General features: G+C 39.1%; 1 protein-coding gene across 1 annotated transcript; it reads left to right on the top strand.

The window, feature by feature from the left end:
- The first annotated feature begins 9,881 nt into the window (after positions 1-9,881).
- LOC139407815 (adenosine 5'-monophosphoramidase HINT3-like) lies at positions 9,882-17,642 on the top strand. The gene is made up of 5 exons (XM_071151681.1): positions 9,882-10,019; positions 16,105-16,222; positions 16,331-16,400; positions 16,530-16,656; positions 17,340-17,642. Exons 1-5 carry the CDS (start codon positions 9,882-9,884, stop codon positions 17,430-17,432), a joined length of 546 nt encoding a protein of 181 aa, XP_071007782.1. The 3' UTR covers positions 17,433-17,642.
- Positions 17,643-17,884: the final 242 nt, after the last annotated feature.

The following is a 17,884-nucleotide window of genomic DNA, read 5'->3' as shown; positions in this document are numbered from 1 at the left end:
AGTGCATTCCGACGAAGATCAGCAAAGGTAAGTGAAGATTTATAATGCTATTTATGACTTTTGTTGACTCCACAATTTGGCGGGTAACTGTATGGCTTACTTTTGTGGCTGAACGCTGTTCTCAGTTTATTGAATATTGTGCTTTTGCCGTAAAGCTTTTTTAGAAATCTGACAGCGGTTGCATTAAGAACAAGTTTATATTTAATTCTATGTAAAACGTATCTTTCATCAAAGTTTATGATGAGTATTTATGTTATTTGATGTGGCGCTCTGCAATTTCTCTGGATGTTTTGGAGGCATTTCTGAACATGGCGCCAATGTAAACTGAGGTTTTTGGATATAATATGAACTTGATCGAATAAAACATGCATGTATTGTGTAACATTGAGTCCTGGGAGTGTCATCTGATGAAGATCGTCAAAGGTTAGTGATTAATTTGATTTATATTTCTGCTTTTTGTGACACCTCTCTTTGGTTGGAAAATGGCTGAATGCTTTCTGTGACTAGTTGCCGACCTAACATAATGATATGTTCTGCTTTCGTCAAAAAGCCTTTTTGAAATCGGACACTGTGGTTGGATTAACGAGAAGTGTATCTTTAAAATGGTGTAAAATACTTGTATGGTTGAGGAATTTTAATTATGAGACTTCTGTTGTTTTGAATTTGGCGCCCTGCAATTTCACTGGCTTTTGGCGAGGTGGGACGCTAGCGTCCCGAATGATCTCAAAGAGGTTAAGGTGACCCTGACCTGACCTCAACCCCCCTCAATCACTAATCCATGGCTCTCTCCCCTTATCAATGCCTGCCACATGTAATTGCTCCCTTTCACATTCCAACCTTAATTGCACCCACTATATACCTTCCTCCTATAACCATTAACTTCTGGTGTAGACCCTCTAAACCTCAGCACTCCATCAGTGACATGAACAAGTATATTTTCATATTCTCAGAACCCAAAAATATGTAGTGTTGTATTATTTTTTTTAAACTGCAACCGCCAACCACTGGGGGACACAGGAGCCCGCTCTCAATGAGTGGGTGATTCCGCTCTGCTAATCATCAGATGAGGGGAGGACGTAGGGGACCCACGTGGGTAATTGCGGAGCCCTGCCTTGATTGGGTAATTGATTAATAAAATAAAAAAACATTATAAATAATTGTACCTGGTCAATTGTGTGAGTCGGGCTGGGCACAAGCCTGTGTATATATATATTTTTTTAGACCACGGGCCCGCTCTCAATGTTCAAAAATATATCAGAGCATAATTTAGCCACAGGATCAATAGTTTATTAAAAAAAATAACTGGATTAAGTTTAATCACAAGCACATACAGGTATCTACCAAAATAAAGGAAACACCAACAGTGTCTTAAAAGGGTGTTAGGCCACCACGAGTTGCCAAAATAGCTTCAATGCACCTTGGCATAGATTATACAAGTGGGCCAGGAAAATGCACCCCACACCATAACGTATACATTGTTTCCCTTGTTTACTCAAGGGTTTTCTTTATTTTGGCAGTTAACGGTATGGTTGCAGTTTGGGCAGCATGCACACAAATATACCCCTTGTTGCATTGTGGCCATAGACACATAGCCAAATCTTTTAAAAATATTATTTTGTAAATATTTTTTTCACAAAAGAAATGCACTGGGCCTTTACTAGTATTAACAGACCAATATAGGTATCTGCAGCAAGAGCAAAAAAAAATATTTCAGTTGAACAGTGTTTCCAACACACTGGGGCGGCTGGCTTCCGGGTTAAGGGAGCGTGTGTTAAGAAGCGCGGCTTGGCGGGTCATTTTTTGGAGGACGCATGACTCGACCTCCGCCTCTCCCGAGCTCGTTGGGGAGTTGCAGCGATGAAACAGGATCGTATTCACAAAATTGGGGGGAAAATTGGGTAAAAATCTAAAGTTGCAAAGGCACAACATCCACATCAAGTTAAATATTTTTCTTGATCAAAAAACATGGAAAACCACATTTTGTGCAGTATTAATTTACCATCCTTACAAACCACAATGTAAAATGTATATAACGGTATTGTACAGAGGCTAGTCATCTAGGTTTGTACCTGTAGATTTTCCATCACCATGAAGATAATGACCTATACAGTAATTTAGTACATGGAGACAGCAAGTGGTTTGTGATGTGGCTCAGTTGGTAGAGCATTGCGCTTGCAATGCTAGAGTTTACTAAAAAAAATATTGTATCAAAAAGTAAAAAGAAATGAACATAACAATAACGAGGCTATATACAGGGGGTACCGGTACCGAGTCAGTGTGTGAGGGTACAGGTAAAGTATTTCAAGAAACTGGAAAACATATCAATCAAGTATTTTTACATTCAACAGGTATTTTCAGATGAAACTGTTTTGTACAGATAATTATCAGACTCATGTTACAAATGATGGTAATCACAAATGCATATAGTTTACATTTTTTCACAAAAGCAGTGCACTGGGCTTTACTAGTCCTGTATTAGCAGACTGATATACCGAACAAAAAATATAAACGTACCATGCAACGATTTTAATGAGTTACAGTTCATATAAGGAAATCAGTCAATTTTAAATAAGTTCATTAGGTGCAGAGTTATCAATGTTCCAAAAACTTATTGGAAAAAGGACCTTTTGGGTCAAACAAAATAACTGTTTTTCCCACGGGAAATCCAAGAAAGGACCATGGGAAGATGTCTCATGAAATCTTTGACTTTCAAGAAAGTGTTCTTGAAGGATGGCATAACTGTGGGAGAACTGTATACACAGTACAAACATTTGGTGTGTTGAGATTTTACCTCATCGCCAAGGAGCTGAAACAGGAAGTTGTTCATGATGCAGAATGAGTTACAGAAACAGTAGCTATCACTTTAACCTACACTGAATGGATGTTCGCTGTCTCTCAGACCTACAGTTGAAGTTGGAAGTTTACATAAACAAGTTTTAATGACTCCAACCTAAGTGTTTCAACCACTCCACACATTTCCTGTTAACAAACTATAGTTTTGGCAAGTCGGTTAGGATATCTACTTTGTGCTTGACACAAGCAATTTTGCCAACAATTGTTTACAGACAAATTATTTCACTTATTCACAGTATCACAATTCCAGTGGGTCAGAAATGTACATACACTAAGTTGACTGTGCCTTTAAACAGCTTGGAAAATTCCAGAAAATTATGTCATGGCTTTAGAAGCTTCTGATAGGTTAATTGACATAATTTGAGTAATTTGCAGGTGTACATGTGGATGTATTTCAAGGCCTACCTTCAAACTCGGTGCCTCTTTGCTTGACATCATGGGGAAAATCAAAAGAAATCAGCCAAGACCTCAGAAAAAGAATTGTAGACCTCCAAGTCTGGTTCATCCTTGGGAGCAATTTCCAAATGCCTGAATGTACCACGTTCATCTGTACAAACAATAGTACGCAAGTATAAACACCATGGGACCACGCAGCCGTCATACCGCTCAGGAAGGAGACGCGTTCTGTCTCCTAGAGATGAACGTATTTTGGTACGAAAAGTGCAAATAAATCCCAGAACAACAGCATAGGACCTTGTGAAGATGCTGGAGGAAACAGGTACAAAAGTATCTATATCCACAGTAAAACGAGTCCTATGTCGACATAACCTGAAAGGCCACTCAGCAAGGAAGAAGCCACTGCTCCAAAAACCCCATTTAAAAACCCAGACTACGGTTTGCAACTGCACAAAGATCGTACTTTTTGGAGAAATGTCCTCTCGTCTGATGAAACAAAAATAGAACTGTTTGGCTATAATGACCAATGTTATGTTTGGAGGAAAAAGCGGAGGCTTGCCAGCCGAAGAAAACCATCCCAACCGTGAAGCACTGGGGTGGCAGCATCATGCGGTGGGGGTGCTTTGCTGCAGGAGGGACTGGTGCACGTCACAAAATAGATGGCACCATGAGGATGGAAAATTCTGTGGATATATTGAAGCAACATCTGAAGACATCAGTCAAGAAGTTAAATCTTGGTCGCAAATGGGTCTTCCAAATGGACAATGACCCCAAACATACTTCTATAGTTGTGGCAAAATGGCTTAAAGACAACAAAGTCAAGATATTGGAGTGGCCATCACAAAACCCTGACCTCAATCCCATAGAAAATTTGTGGGCAGAACTGAAAAAGCGTGTGCAAGAAAGTAGGCCTACAAACCTGACTCAGTTACACCAGCTCTGTCAGGAGCAATGGGCCAAAAATCGCCCAACTTATTGTTGGAAGCTTGTGGAAGGCTACCCAAAATGTTTGACCCAAGTTAAACAATTTAAAGGCAATGCTACCAAATACTAATTGAGTGTATATAAACTTCTGACCCACTGGGAATGTGATGAAATAAATAAAAGCTGAAATCATTCCACTATTATTCTGACATTTCACATTCTTAAAATAAAGTGGTGATCCTAACTGCCCTAAAACAGGGATTTTTTACTAGGATTAAATGTCAGGAATTGTGAAAAACTGAGTTAGACAAATACATTTAAGGTGTATGTAATCTTCCGACTTCAGCTGTATCAGAGATAGTTTGTGCCACACATTGGAGAACCCCTTCCGTATCAGCTGGATGACATACTGGTATTTGTATATAGCCAACAGAATGAGCTACACAACCTAGACCCCTTACAGTACAGCACAGCCAGAAGAGGACTGGCCACCCCACATAGCCTGGTTTCTTCCTAGGTTTTGGCCTTTCAAGAGTTTTTCCTAGCCACCGTGCTTCTACACCTGCATTGCTTGCTGTTTGGGGTTTTAGGCTGGGTTTCTGTACAGCACTTTGAGATATCAGCTGATGTACGAAGGGCTATATAAATAGATTTGATTTGATTTTGATTTGATTTACAGTACCTGATGGCTTTTATAATTGATACTCCTCCAGACAACAGATGTCACATCACATGCCCTGCAGATGTCAGAAGTTACTCCACAACCCTTCCGGATGTTAGATTTCACGCCACATCCGCTCCAAACATCAGAGTTCATTCCACAACCCCTCCAGACAGCGTTCACTCCACAATCCCTCCGGACATTGAAGTTCACACCACAATAATATGATAATGTGTTGGATGCTGCAAGAGAAGTGCTGTCACAAACACTAGAGGAAAAAGGATAAGCCGGCACCTAGAAAACTGTTGAAGTTACTGAAAGGCATCCCCACAAAATCAGGCAGAGATTCAGAATTTCCGATATTTCCAGCTACAGTGCCTTGCGAAAGTATTCGGCCCCCTTGAACTTTGCGACCTTTTGCCACATTTCAGGCTTCAAACATAAAGATATAAAACTGTATTTTTTTTGTGAAGAATCAACAACAAGTGGGACACAATCATGAAGTGGAACGACATTTATTGGATATTTCAAACTTTTTTTAACAAATCAAAAACTGAAAAATTGGGCGTGCAAAATTATTCAGCCCCTTTACTTTCAGTGCAGCAAACTCTCTCCAGAAGTTCAGTGAGGATCTCTGAATGATCCAATGTTGACCTAAATGACTAATGATGATAAATACAATCCACCTGTGTGTAATCAAGTCTCTGTATAAATGCACCTGCACTGTGATAGTCTCAGAGGTCCGTTAAAAGCGCAGAGAGCATCATGAAGAACAAGGAACACACCAGGCAGGTCCGAGATACTGTTGTGAAGAAGTTTAAAGCCGGATTTGGATACAAAAAGATTTCCCAAGCTTTAAACATCCCAAGGAGCACTGTGCAAGCGATAATATTGAAATGGAAGGAGTATCAGACCACTGCAAATCTACCAAGACCTGGCCGTCCCTCTAAACTTTCAGCTCATACAAGGAGAAGACTGATCAGAGATGCAGCCAAGAGGCCCATGATCACTCTGGATGAACTGCAGAGATCTACAGCTGAGGTGGGAGACTCTGTCCATAGGACAACAATCAGTCGTATATTGCACAAATCTGGCCTTTATGGAAGAGTGGCAAGAAGAAAGCCATTTCTTAAAGATATCCATAAAAAGTGTTGTTTAAAGTTTGCCACAAGCCACCTGGGAGACACCAAACATGTGGAAGAAGGTGCTCTGGTCAGATGAAACCAAAATTGAACTTTTTGGCAACAATGCAAAACGTTATGTTTGGTGTAAAAGCAACACAGCTGAACACACCATCCCCACTGTCAAACATGGTGGTGGAAGCATCATGGTTTGGGCCTGCTTTTCTTCAGCAGGGACAGGGAAGGTGGTTAAAATTGATGGGAAGATGGATGGAGCCAAATACAGGACCATTCTGGAAGAAAACCTGATGGAGTCTGCAAAAGACCTGAGACTGGGACGGAGATTTGTCTTCCAACAAGACAATGATCCAAAACATAAAGCAAAATCTACAATGGAATGGTTCAAAAATAAACATATCCAGGTGTTAGAATGGCCAAGTCAAAGTCCAGACCTGAATCCAATCGAGAATCTGTGGAAAGAACTGAAAACTGCTGTTCACAAATGCTCTCCATCCAACCTCACTGAGCTCGAGCTGTTTTGCAAGGAGGAATGTGAAAAAATGTCTGTCTCTCGATGTGCAAAACTGATAAAGACATACCCCAAGCGACTTACAGCTGTAATCGCAGCAAAAGGTGGCGCTACAAAGTATTAACTTAAGGGGGCTGAATAATTTTGCACGCCCAATTTTTCAGTTTTTGATTTGTTAAAAAAGTTTGCAATATCCAATAAATGTTGTTCCACTTCATGATTGTGTCCCACTTGTTATTGATTCTTCACAAAAAAATAGGTTTATATCTTTATGTTTGAAGCCTGAAATGTGGCAAAAGGTCGCAAAGTTCAAGGGGGCCGAATACTTTCGCAAGGCACTGTATATAGACTCTCCTTTTTTTCTACTGTGTTATTGACTTGTTAATTGTTTACTCCATGTGTAACTCTGTGTTGTCTGTTCACACTGCTATGCTTTATCTTGGCCAGGTCGCAGTTGTAAATGAGAACTTGTTCTCAACTAGCCTACCTGGTTAAATAAAGGTGAAATAAACAAATACAAAAAATAAACTGGTAGCTTGTGGGTGCTTTATATGCTCTACAGTCAATTATGATTGCATGTCTACTTATATTAACTATATAATTATTAATATATGCCTACTGTATGATAGCTATCAAATGAATTAGCTAACTAACGTTAGCCTGCCTAGCTGGAACTTCTGAAGGAAAATGTCTAATTTTATTTCTACAATTTCCAAAAGCTAACCAAGCAAAAACATCAGTACTTTTATGAAATGTTTGTGCATTAGTAGCATCATTTCTAACTTATTTACATTTGTTTTTACTTACTCCTCTTGACTCCATATTGATTTTGAGGTTAAGTTTTGGCTGACTTTTTCTTAGCGGATGTGTAATTATCGTGAATTGAATTATGGTGCGTTTCAGGCCCCAAAGTGAACAGAATTGTACACTCGCAAACACCATTTAAAAAAGAGGGCTGAGGGGCTTACTTTGCAAACTTCCATTGCTTGGCGGCGGGGATTCCCTCAAGGGCAAAGGTGAGGGTAAATGGACGAGGGTGTGTCCACGGTCCGAACACTTAAAAGACACACCCTATCCCTTTCAGCCCTCAAATTAAGTGGACACTTCTGATGATGTATCATGACGTTTGACGAGTATACACTTGCAGGGCATGGGGCGAGGGAGGGAGGAAGGAGTGATTTTTAAAAGGACCACCCTTGGCCGGGAATTCGTCACTCGTTCCTCCCGCAATGATTGTGTTTCAGCCACTTGTAGCTTGTGGGTGCTTTATATGCTTTATATGCGTACATTCTGAGTATGTCTACTTATATTAAATACATAATTAATATACTCCTACTGTATGATGGCTATCAAATGAATTAGCTAACTAACGTTAGCTCCCTTAGTTCCTTTTTGCAAGAGCAAAGAAATTGCTTGTGTTTTCTCACCCTCCTCAACCCATTTTGCTCTAGATCTAATAAAGGCCCCTTTAACTAAATCAATGTACATTTGATCTAGTTCTATTCGAAATGTATACAAATCTGTTTCTTCCTCGGCTGAAAGGGTATCCTTTTCTAAAAGAACATTCAATTTATTCATAAGCTCATCTTTTTTCAAACATTTTCTTTAGTTCCTTACTGCGTGTAATGGCGAAAGATCTTACCTTGAATTTAAATATTTCCCAGTTACTTCCATGATTTGGTTCTAAATCATTTGAGTTAAACGAGTCTATGTTCAAGTTATTTGTGCTCTTGTTAAAGACAGGATCATTTAGGAGTGAATTATTACGTTTCCAGTATCCTCAAATGCCACTGGAATTTCAGCAAATTATAACTTCAATAATATAATTTTATGATCAGTCAAAGAAGCATGTTTACATACTGTAAAAGTGGGGGAGAAATGAGAAAGAGATCAATTCTGGATCTCCATGTATTGATCACTGTCAGTTTACTGCAAAATGATGTGATGTCACTATTCTGAGATCTTTGAGCTATTCTAGGTGGACATCTATCTGAAAAGTTATCAGGTGTTTCATTAAAGTCTCCAGCTATTATGAGCCATACTTGTTTTGCAGCTCAGTAAGCGTATCAGCAAGATCCAAAAATAAAGTCCTATTTGAGGTGTAAGTGTTGTACCCATAAACATTGCATATAATAAAACAAGCATTATCTAGTTTTGAGAACAATATAACCCTTCTCCCATCTTTGGAAAAACAAGACTGAAATATCACCTCTAAACTTATAAAGCAATATTATATAACCAGCTGAGTGGTTACACCGTGACTATAATAAACAGTATTTCCCTATTTTGATTTCCAAAAACTAGAATTTGAATTGCAGGAGTGAGTCTTGGAGTAAAATGAAATCTGCATTTACTGTTTACAAAATTTAAAAAAATAGCTTTTTCTTTTAGTTATGTTTCGTAAACCCCTGGTATTTAGAGATACAGTATTTTGTGCATTGAATTCAAAACGTTGCATAACCTGATTAAAAATAAGAAGACAAATACAGTGTAGTGATATGAATATCTGGTTAACTAGTAAGCTAGGTTTCGTCCCCTTGCCTGCAATTATCAACTCGTCAGACGTCTTTATACGTCATCAGAACTTAATTTGAGGGCTGAGGGGAGAGGGTGTGTCTTTTACGTGTTTGGAATGCAGCCCGTATTTTGGCTAAGGTAATACGACATCCGGGAATTTTTGGCATACTAACTATATACATACTGTGACCAATAAGAATACTAAATACTCAATGTACTTTAGTATGAGTATACGAACACAGATGTTGTTTTCCCCTCCCGAGTTCCAAGTTGTCTTGAAAGCGCAACTGTATACACTACAGTATCACCATGATATATGGGAGCTATACAAAGCAGACGGACCGTTAGAGCTACTACGTCAACATATCCACAGATTTGTATAACTAAACCAAGATAGACCATATCCTTTCGTTTCCAATGCGAACAAATGTGTCATAGTGTGCAGAACAAGTAAGGAGGTGGGCAGAGTCAAGCACGAGCTAGCAAGATCATATTTGCCTGTTCGAGCATTCATCTCCATATTTCCGTGAATTCGCATTTTCACTCCTGAACAACATGATTTTTTAAATATTTTGGCAAATGGCAAAGTCTACAAAACTCTGTCCACTCTGTTAACAGATTTTAGTTTGAGATCAAATGTTTCATCGATTAGAAAATTAGCAGAATGTCGTCCAAAATCTATCTTCTCCCACTGCTGGCCACTGGGCTTCTTCTCAATACTAAATTTGGTAGTGATCGGAAACGCCAAGCGGATGCTTCACATTTATACATCAGGTAAAATATATATCTCATTGTTCTATCTGTGACATACCTGTTACGGAAGCGGTAAATCGAAAACGGCTGCCATCAGGAAATAGATCTCGGGAACCGGACCGGCTAAATGGAGAACAGCGCAGGGGACACTGTACAACAACGCCACGATGATACACAAAGTAATTTATCCAGCGACATGGAAGACAACTGCGTGTTCTGTATGATTGCTGAAAACCAAGACAAGGACACAGAAATTGTTAAACAGGTAATAATATATCGTGGGGATGGGCTCGTACGCAAGCATTTCGCGGTCAAGTCAGGGTTCGGGTCTAAAAGCACTGTTTCGGCTGCTGCTACAGTTATGCTTCGGTACTGTAGTTATCTGACGCAATTTCCATAAACGTCCACATAGAGATGTGAAAGTTCTTAATAAGACATACTAGATATCATCTTTGTGCACAAAACATTAATGTAATTATTCAAATAACTTTTTCATCACACATAGCCGTAGATAATAACAATTTATATTTTATATACATCCAACAGAGTACTACAGTAGGAGTCATAATACTGTAACGACCCTGGGTTTATAATCGCGGAAAACGACTTTGCCGCACGAGCATGCTTTTGCGGCACAGTCGATAGCGCGCCGGATCTCGGGCTCGAAGATCGAGGGTTCGAGCCCTGCTCCCTGCTGTTTCATTACAATACCCATAAAACTTAGAGGTCAAACAAGGAAATGGTTCCCATTGTTTCTCCCCCATTCATTTTTCCCACAGACCTCGTTTTAAAATGATGGAAAGAACAATTGGAACCGTTTATGTGTCTGACTGCTATGTTTTGTGGGTATTATGAGTGGAGGTGCCATGTTTTTGGATGACGTGATGACATTGTCACTGAACCCTGTGTGATGTTGGTCAGTATCAGAGTGACCGTTAGGGAAATGTGGCCCACTGTGCTCAGAATGGCAGAAATCACATTTAGTTTATGGTAATTTATCTTAACAGTAAAATAAAAGAGAGCCGCACACTCTTGGAGCTCAGATGCAAAAATATAATACCAACGTTTCGACAGCCAAGCTGTCTTCTTCAGGGTAATTTATCTTAACAGAACATGCAACTCTGATGTAACAGCATTCGTCATTCTTACTGAATTCCGATGAGCAATTTGAAGATGTTAGAATACATAGGCGGCGCGTCCACAAGGCTCGGGGAAGCTTTCCCCGGAAGTGAATTGAATTAAATTGCCAAAATGATATAGCCTAAATATAGCTTACTCCTGTCTATACTAGAGGTCGACCGATTATGATCTTTCAACGCCGATACCGATTATTGGAGGACCAAAAAAAAACAATACCGATTAATCGGCATATATATTTATTTATCAGTTGAAGTTGAAAGTTTACATACACCTTAGCCAAATACATTTAAACTCAGTTTTTCACAATTCCTGACATTTAATCCTAGTACAAATTCCCTGTCTTAGGTCATTTAGGATCACCATGTTTTTTTTAAGAATGTGAAATGTCAGAATAATAGTAGAGAATGATTTAATTCAGCTTTTATTTCTTTCATCACATTCCCAGTGGGTCAGAAGTTTACATACACTCAATTAGTATTTGGTAGCATTGCCTTTAAATTGTTTAACTTGGGTCAAATGTTTCGGGTAGCCTTCCACAAGCTTCCCACAATAAGTTGGGTGAATTTTGTCCCATTCCTCCTGACAGAGCTGGTGTAACCGAATCAGGTTTGTAGGCCTCCTTGCTCACACACACTTTTTCAGTTCTGCCCACAAATTTTCTATGGGATTGAAGTCAGGGCTTTGTGATGGCCATTCCAATACCTTGACTTTGTTGTCCTTAAGCCATTTTGCCACAACTTTGGAAGTATGCTTGGGGTCATTGTCCATTTGGAAGACCCATTTGCGACCCAGCTTTAACTTAACTGATGTCTTGAGATGTTGCTTCAATATATCCACATAATTTTCCATCCTCATGATGCCATCTATTTTGTGTAGTGCACCAGTCCCTCCTGCAGCAAAGCACCCCCACAACATGATGCTGCCACCCCCGTGCTTAACAGTTGGGATGGTGTTCTTCGGCTTGCAAGCCTCCCCCTTTTTCCTCCGAACATAAGGATGGTCATTATGGCCAAACAGTTCTATTTTTGTTTCATCAGACCAGAGGTCATTTCTCCAAGAAGTACGATCTTTGTCCCCATGTGCAGTTGCAAACCGTAGTCTGGCTTTTTGTGGCGGTTTTGGAGCAGTGGCTTCTTCCTTGCTGAGCGGCCTTTCAGGTTATGTCGACATAGGACTCGTTTTACTGTGGATATAGATACTTTTGTACCTGTTTCCTCCAGCATCTTCACAAGGTCCTTTGCTGTTGTTCTGGGATTTATTTGCACTTTTCGTACCAAAATACGTTCATCAGTAGGAGACAGAACGCGTCTCCTTCCTGAGCAGTATGATGGCTGCGTGGTCCCATGGTGTTTATACTTGCGTACTGTTGTTTGTACAGATGAACGTGGTACATTCAGGCATTTGGAAATTGCTCCCAAGGATGATGTCTTAACCGACTTGCCAAAACTATAGTTTGTTAACAAGAAATTTGTTTTAATGACTTCAACCTAAGTGTATGTAAACTTCTGACTTCAACTGTATATATATATTTATTTATTTGTAATAATGACAATTACAACAATACTGAATGAACAATGAACACTTTTATTTTAATATAATACATAAATAAAATCTATTTAGTCTCTTATAAATAATCAAACATGCTCAATTTGGTTTAAATAATGCAAAAACACCGTTTTGGAGAAGAAAGTAAAAGTGCAATATGTGCCATTAAAAAAGCTAACGTTTAAGTTCCTTGCTCCTTGAAAGCTGGTGGTTCAATGTTCCCAGTTCTTCAATATTCCCAGTTGTAGTTATTATAGGAATTATGACGCGTCAACTATTTCTCTGTATACCATTTGTATTTCATATACCTTTGACTATTGGATGTTCTAGTAGGCACTTTAGTATTGCCAGCTTAATCTCAGGAGTTGATAGGCTTGAAGTCATAACCAGTGCTGTGAATCAAGCATTGCTAAGAGCTGCTGGCAAACGCAGTAAAGTTGAATGAATGCTTACAAGCCTGTTGCCGCCTACCACCGCTCAGTCAGACTGCTCTATCAAATATGAAATCGTATACTTAATTCTAATATAATAAACAAAGAAATACAAGCCTTTGGTCATTAATTTGGTAAAATCTGGAAACGATCATTTAGAAAACAAAACGTTTATTCTTTCAGTGAAATACGGAACCGTTCCGTATTTTATCAAACGGGTGGCAACCCTAAGTCAAAATATTGCGTTACATTGCACAATCTTCAATGTTATGTCGTAATTATATAAGATTCTGGCAAATTAGTTCGCAATGAGCCAGGCGGCCCAAACTGTTGCATATACCCTGACTCTGTGTGCAATGAACGCAAGAGAAGTGGCACGATTTCCCTAGTTAATATTGCCTGCTAACATGAATTTCTTTTAACTAAATATGCAGGTTTAAAAATATATACTTCTGTATTGATTTTAATAAAGGCATTGATGTTTATGGTTAGGTACATTTGTGCAACGATTGTGCTTTTTTTGCGAATGCGCTTTAGTTAAATCATCACCTGTTTGGCGAAGTAGGCTGTGATTTTGATGATACATTTACAGGCACCGCATTGATTATATGCAACGCAGGACAAGCTAGTTAACTACACATGGTTGATGATATTACTAGGTTAACTAGTGATTATGTGAAGATTGATTGTTTTTTATAAGAAAAGTTTAATGCTAGCTAGCAACTTAACTTGGCTCCTTGCTGCACTCGCGTAACAGGTGGTCAGCTTGCCACGCAGTTTCATCGTGGAATGCAATGTATTCGGCCATAATCGGCATCCAAAAATACCGATTACTGATTGTTATGAAAACTATAAATCCGCCCTAATTATTCGTCTATGCCGATTAATCGATCAACCTGTAGTCTATACAGAAATAAATACAATCATTAAAAATAGGCTAATACACCAGAAAGCATGATTTGTAGTAATGATGATCATTAGTTTCTTTTCTTTTTTTTACTGTGGATTGTTTTAAATTCGGATTGCTCCTACAGTCGGAAGGGGCAATTTGTGCAAAGCGCATGGCAAATACCAAATAGATTATTGTTGAGTTGTGACTGTCAGTGAAAAGCAGAGAGACCCAGCCAGGCTCATCTCAATATTTAAAAATACAATCACGTGAAAAACATTTGGAAAGCGAAAAGGCTATTGCTGTAGCTAGAAGACAATGTAAAGGCCCCAATCTGCCTTTTTAATTCTAAAAATTCTCAACTGAATTGAGCTAAAAGTAGCCTATCGTATTGGCACCCATGGACAATATCTGTCCATATCCCCGTTGAGTGTGCATATTGATTGTCTTTATCATTGGGTAAATCAGTGCCACTTTTGTTTGTTTTTGGACAATATTTTCCTCCTCCAGATTAGATGGACGTCATATATATATATTTATATGTATTTGCGTCTTCCCCTTTAATAGGCCCAGAGTAGACTACCCTGTAATGTTTGTTTCATTAAAAAAACATTCTGCTAATGTTTCTAGTCATATAAATGTAATAGAATTGCATGAAATGTGTTTTCCTGTGATATAGCCCAGGCCTTCTCTACGCCACTACACCCTGCATTGAACAATATTGTTTCGCAAACAGTGATTGAGTTATATTATTAACCTAAATTCTGATTATCCAATCTAGTCATCACATTAGGAATAATAGGCTATCTTACGTAAGTCTGAAAATGTGAGGATGCATGGAATGCTTTATTATAAAGGTGCATTTTTATGGTGAAAATGAGCTTCCCCAAACTTGAAACCCATGCACCGCATATGTTAGAATAACTGTCCACATTGACTTTTCCTCAGCCAACAAGACAAGTAATGAACAGCAAAATCCCTAGGCAATGTCAATCTACTATCCCCCATTGTAGAAAAGTTGACCTATTCTATTGGTCAACTTGTCGTTTTGTGCAAGAAATAAATGGCCTTTTCCAAATCCAAGCAGACTCTGGGACAGTTGTGGGATGATAGACCCCAAATTCATACAACCACTAGGCTACCCCCCCCCCCCCCCCCCCCCCAAAAAAAACAACAACAACAACAACAACTTAAAAAGCAATGGTGATCATGCAACAGATCAGAACGTTTAGCTTAAAATGTTGATATTATTTATTCACATTATAAGCACAGCAATGCACACAAGGCAGTAGGCTATATAGGAATGTTCGTTCCATACTGCAATTAGCAGGAAAACAGCATTGTGAAAAGTGCACTGCACATGCGAGCGGTTTCATGTGACTGTTCATATCTGTTAGAAAGAGTGGAGATTTGGAGATTCAAAAACTAGCATGGGTTGCTAATATGACTAGGATTATGCTTGTGCCTTTGGCTACTGGACAGTGAAAGACAGTTGAAAACCAATAGAACATGAGAGAAATTAGCTTCTGGTTTTAATGGCATATGGAAGTCTTTATAAAAGAATTGCCTCCAAGTTTCTATGGTCAGATTTTGGCTAGGCTACTTTGATGCAGGTAAGACTTGCCTCATCATATGATGTAAAACGTTCAGATTTCAACAGTTACGTAGGCCTATATGTTTTATAGATGCATACTGCCTCCTGTTCATTGCAAAGTGGTGTGTGATGTGCTGATGCCTGCCTACCGTTGCCTGTGCACTTGGCGAATGGGAAGGGCGCTTCAATTACCATTTGAGAAATAAAAATAGTAGTTATTTTAATCGTGGCCATCAAGACTGTTTTTAATAAACAATTGCGTTTAGAATTGTTGTGCAATGATTAGGATTATAAAATAATACGTTTCAATCCAGAAGCAACAAATAAGCTTTTTGAGGAGATGTAGCAGCAGCTCTTGTGCTGTCTGGTAGATTTTCTGCTCAAAGTAGGCTCTATCTGTATGCTGTGTGCGTGTGATATATAAGATGCATAACGACTAACAAAAATACACACGCCCCAATTTAATTCCCCTAAATTATGCAAAATAACCTGTAGACCGATAAGCATGACCGGTCAAATACATTTATATTGACTGGTATTTACATCAATGAAGAGGCTAAAAGGCATTATTTTGCATTGGGATTTTTTTCCTTCTCGCTGACAATTCACCGGTACCAATTGTATTTATTGGCTTTTCATTTTTTTTACCTGGCTAACGGAAAACCTGACCCAAAATTTAGAACAGTGTTTAGTGGTAACTTCTTCCTACTCCATTGAAGGTCTCCATTTCTTTTGTTAATCTTCTTTACAGGATTCTGAACTAGTCTGCTTTCGGGACATTAACCCCGCTGCACCACATCACTACCTGGTTGTGCCAAAAAAACATATAGTGAGCTGCTTTTCTCTCTTTAAGGAGCACGTAAAGCTAGGTGAGGAATGATTAATCCAATAACTAACGTTACATGAAATACTGTTCATTATTCATATGCAAATACACAGTTGAATGTTAATTGATTATGTATTTGTTTATGTGGCAGTTGAGAGGATGGCTGAGATGGGGAGGGCTGTGTTGCAGGAAAATGGCATTGTCAATCCAAATGACATCAGGTATAAAGTATCCTGTGTTTGCACGTGTGTGTGAAAGAGAGAGAACGATCACGTGAACATGTATGTTCTTGCTTGTATTTGTATGCCGCTGGTCTGGTAGGTTCAGTGATCTTGTCTGTCCATCTACAGGATGGGGTTCCACAGACCTCCATATATCTCTGTACCTCACCTCCACCTCCATGTCCTCGCCCCGACAAGTGAGATCACTGACGACATGGCACACAAGTTCACACCAGGCACAATGAGGTTCGCCACAGTGAGTGCAAATTTTGACACACTCAGAGCAGATACAGTAGGATATACACACACAGTGACATACAGTATATACTGAACAAGTATATAGACGCAACATGCAATAATTTCAACAATTTTACTGAGTTACAGTTCATATAAGGAAATCAGGCAATTAAAATAAATTCATTAGGCACTAATCAATGGATTTCACATGACTGAGCAGGGGCGCAGCCATGGGTGGCCCTGGCAGTGCAAAGGCTCACCCACTTGGGAGCCAGGCACACCCAACCAGGCCCAGCCAATCTGAACTAGACTTTCCCAACAAAAGGGCGTTATTACAGACAGAAGTACTCCTCAGTTTCATTATCTGTCCGGGTGTCAGATCTCAGACGATCCCGCAAATAACAAAGCCGGATGTGGAGTTCCTGGGTTGGCATGGTTACAAGTTGTTTGCAGTTGTGAGGCTGGTTGGACGTACTGCCAAATTCTCTAAAACAACATTGGAGGAAGCTTATGATAGAGAAATGAACAAGCTTTTTGTGCGTATGGAACATTTCTGGGATCTTTTATTTCAGCTCATGAAAAATGGGACCAACACATGTTGTGTTTACATTTTTGTTCAGTATAGTTGCAGAACACACTTTCATATACAGGTACACATACATAATGTGTCTTCAATTAGTGTAAAATGTAAATTTCCTGCAGGAGGATTTATTGCGCAGGACCCTGGTCAGTGGAGTGGATCCAGATCATTATCTGATGCTTACATGCATCAGTGGGAGAGGGCTCTCTGAATGAGGGGCAGCCTGTCTGCGGGGTCAGAGATGTTAGAATGGGAGAATTTAGCGAAAAGGGCTAAAACCATACTTTTTTTAATGGATAAGTTGCATTATTTAGGGTCCTAAACTCACAATTATGAAAACATAGTATAGTCTATCAAAGAATATCAATACATTTGTATATTAAGACATCTGCTCCATTTATTTTTTTACTCTGAAGTTCACTAAATAATTAATAAACCTGATCAGTTCACTTCATAATGAATACTGTGATTTATACAAGTTAAAGCCCCAGTGCAGTCGAAAATTGGATTTTCCTGTGTTTTATATATTTCCACACTATGAGGTTGGAATAATACTGTGTAATTGTGAAAATTATGATAATGCCATTTTAGTGTAAGAGCTGTTTGAAAAGACCCCCTGAAATGTCAGCCTGTTTTGGTGAGATGGATTTTTGGCCTGCCTGGTGGT

This window comes from Oncorhynchus clarkii, chromosome 4, assembly GCF_045791955.1.
Source record: "Oncorhynchus clarkii lewisi isolate Uvic-CL-2024 chromosome 4, UVic_Ocla_1.0, whole genome shotgun sequence".
Classification (NCBI taxonomy): domain Eukaryota; kingdom Metazoa; phylum Chordata; class Actinopteri; order Salmoniformes; family Salmonidae; genus Oncorhynchus; species Oncorhynchus clarkii.
This window is presented reverse-complemented; position numbering and strand designations above follow the sequence as displayed.

Excerpts from the sequence above, each read along its gene's own strand:
- LOC139407815 (XM_071151681.1), top strand. The coding sequence starts at position 9,882 with ATGGAGAACAGCGCAGGGGACACTGTACAACAACGCCACGATGATACA. Across the intron at positions 16,401-16,529 it reads GTCAATCCAAATGACATCAG|GATGGGGTTCCACAGACCTC; the intron begins GTATAAAGTATC and ends GTCCATCTACAG. Across the intron at positions 16,657-17,339 it reads GCACAATGAGGTTCGCCACA|GAGGATTTATTGCGCAGGAC; the intron begins GTGAGTGCAAAT and ends AATTTCCTGCAG.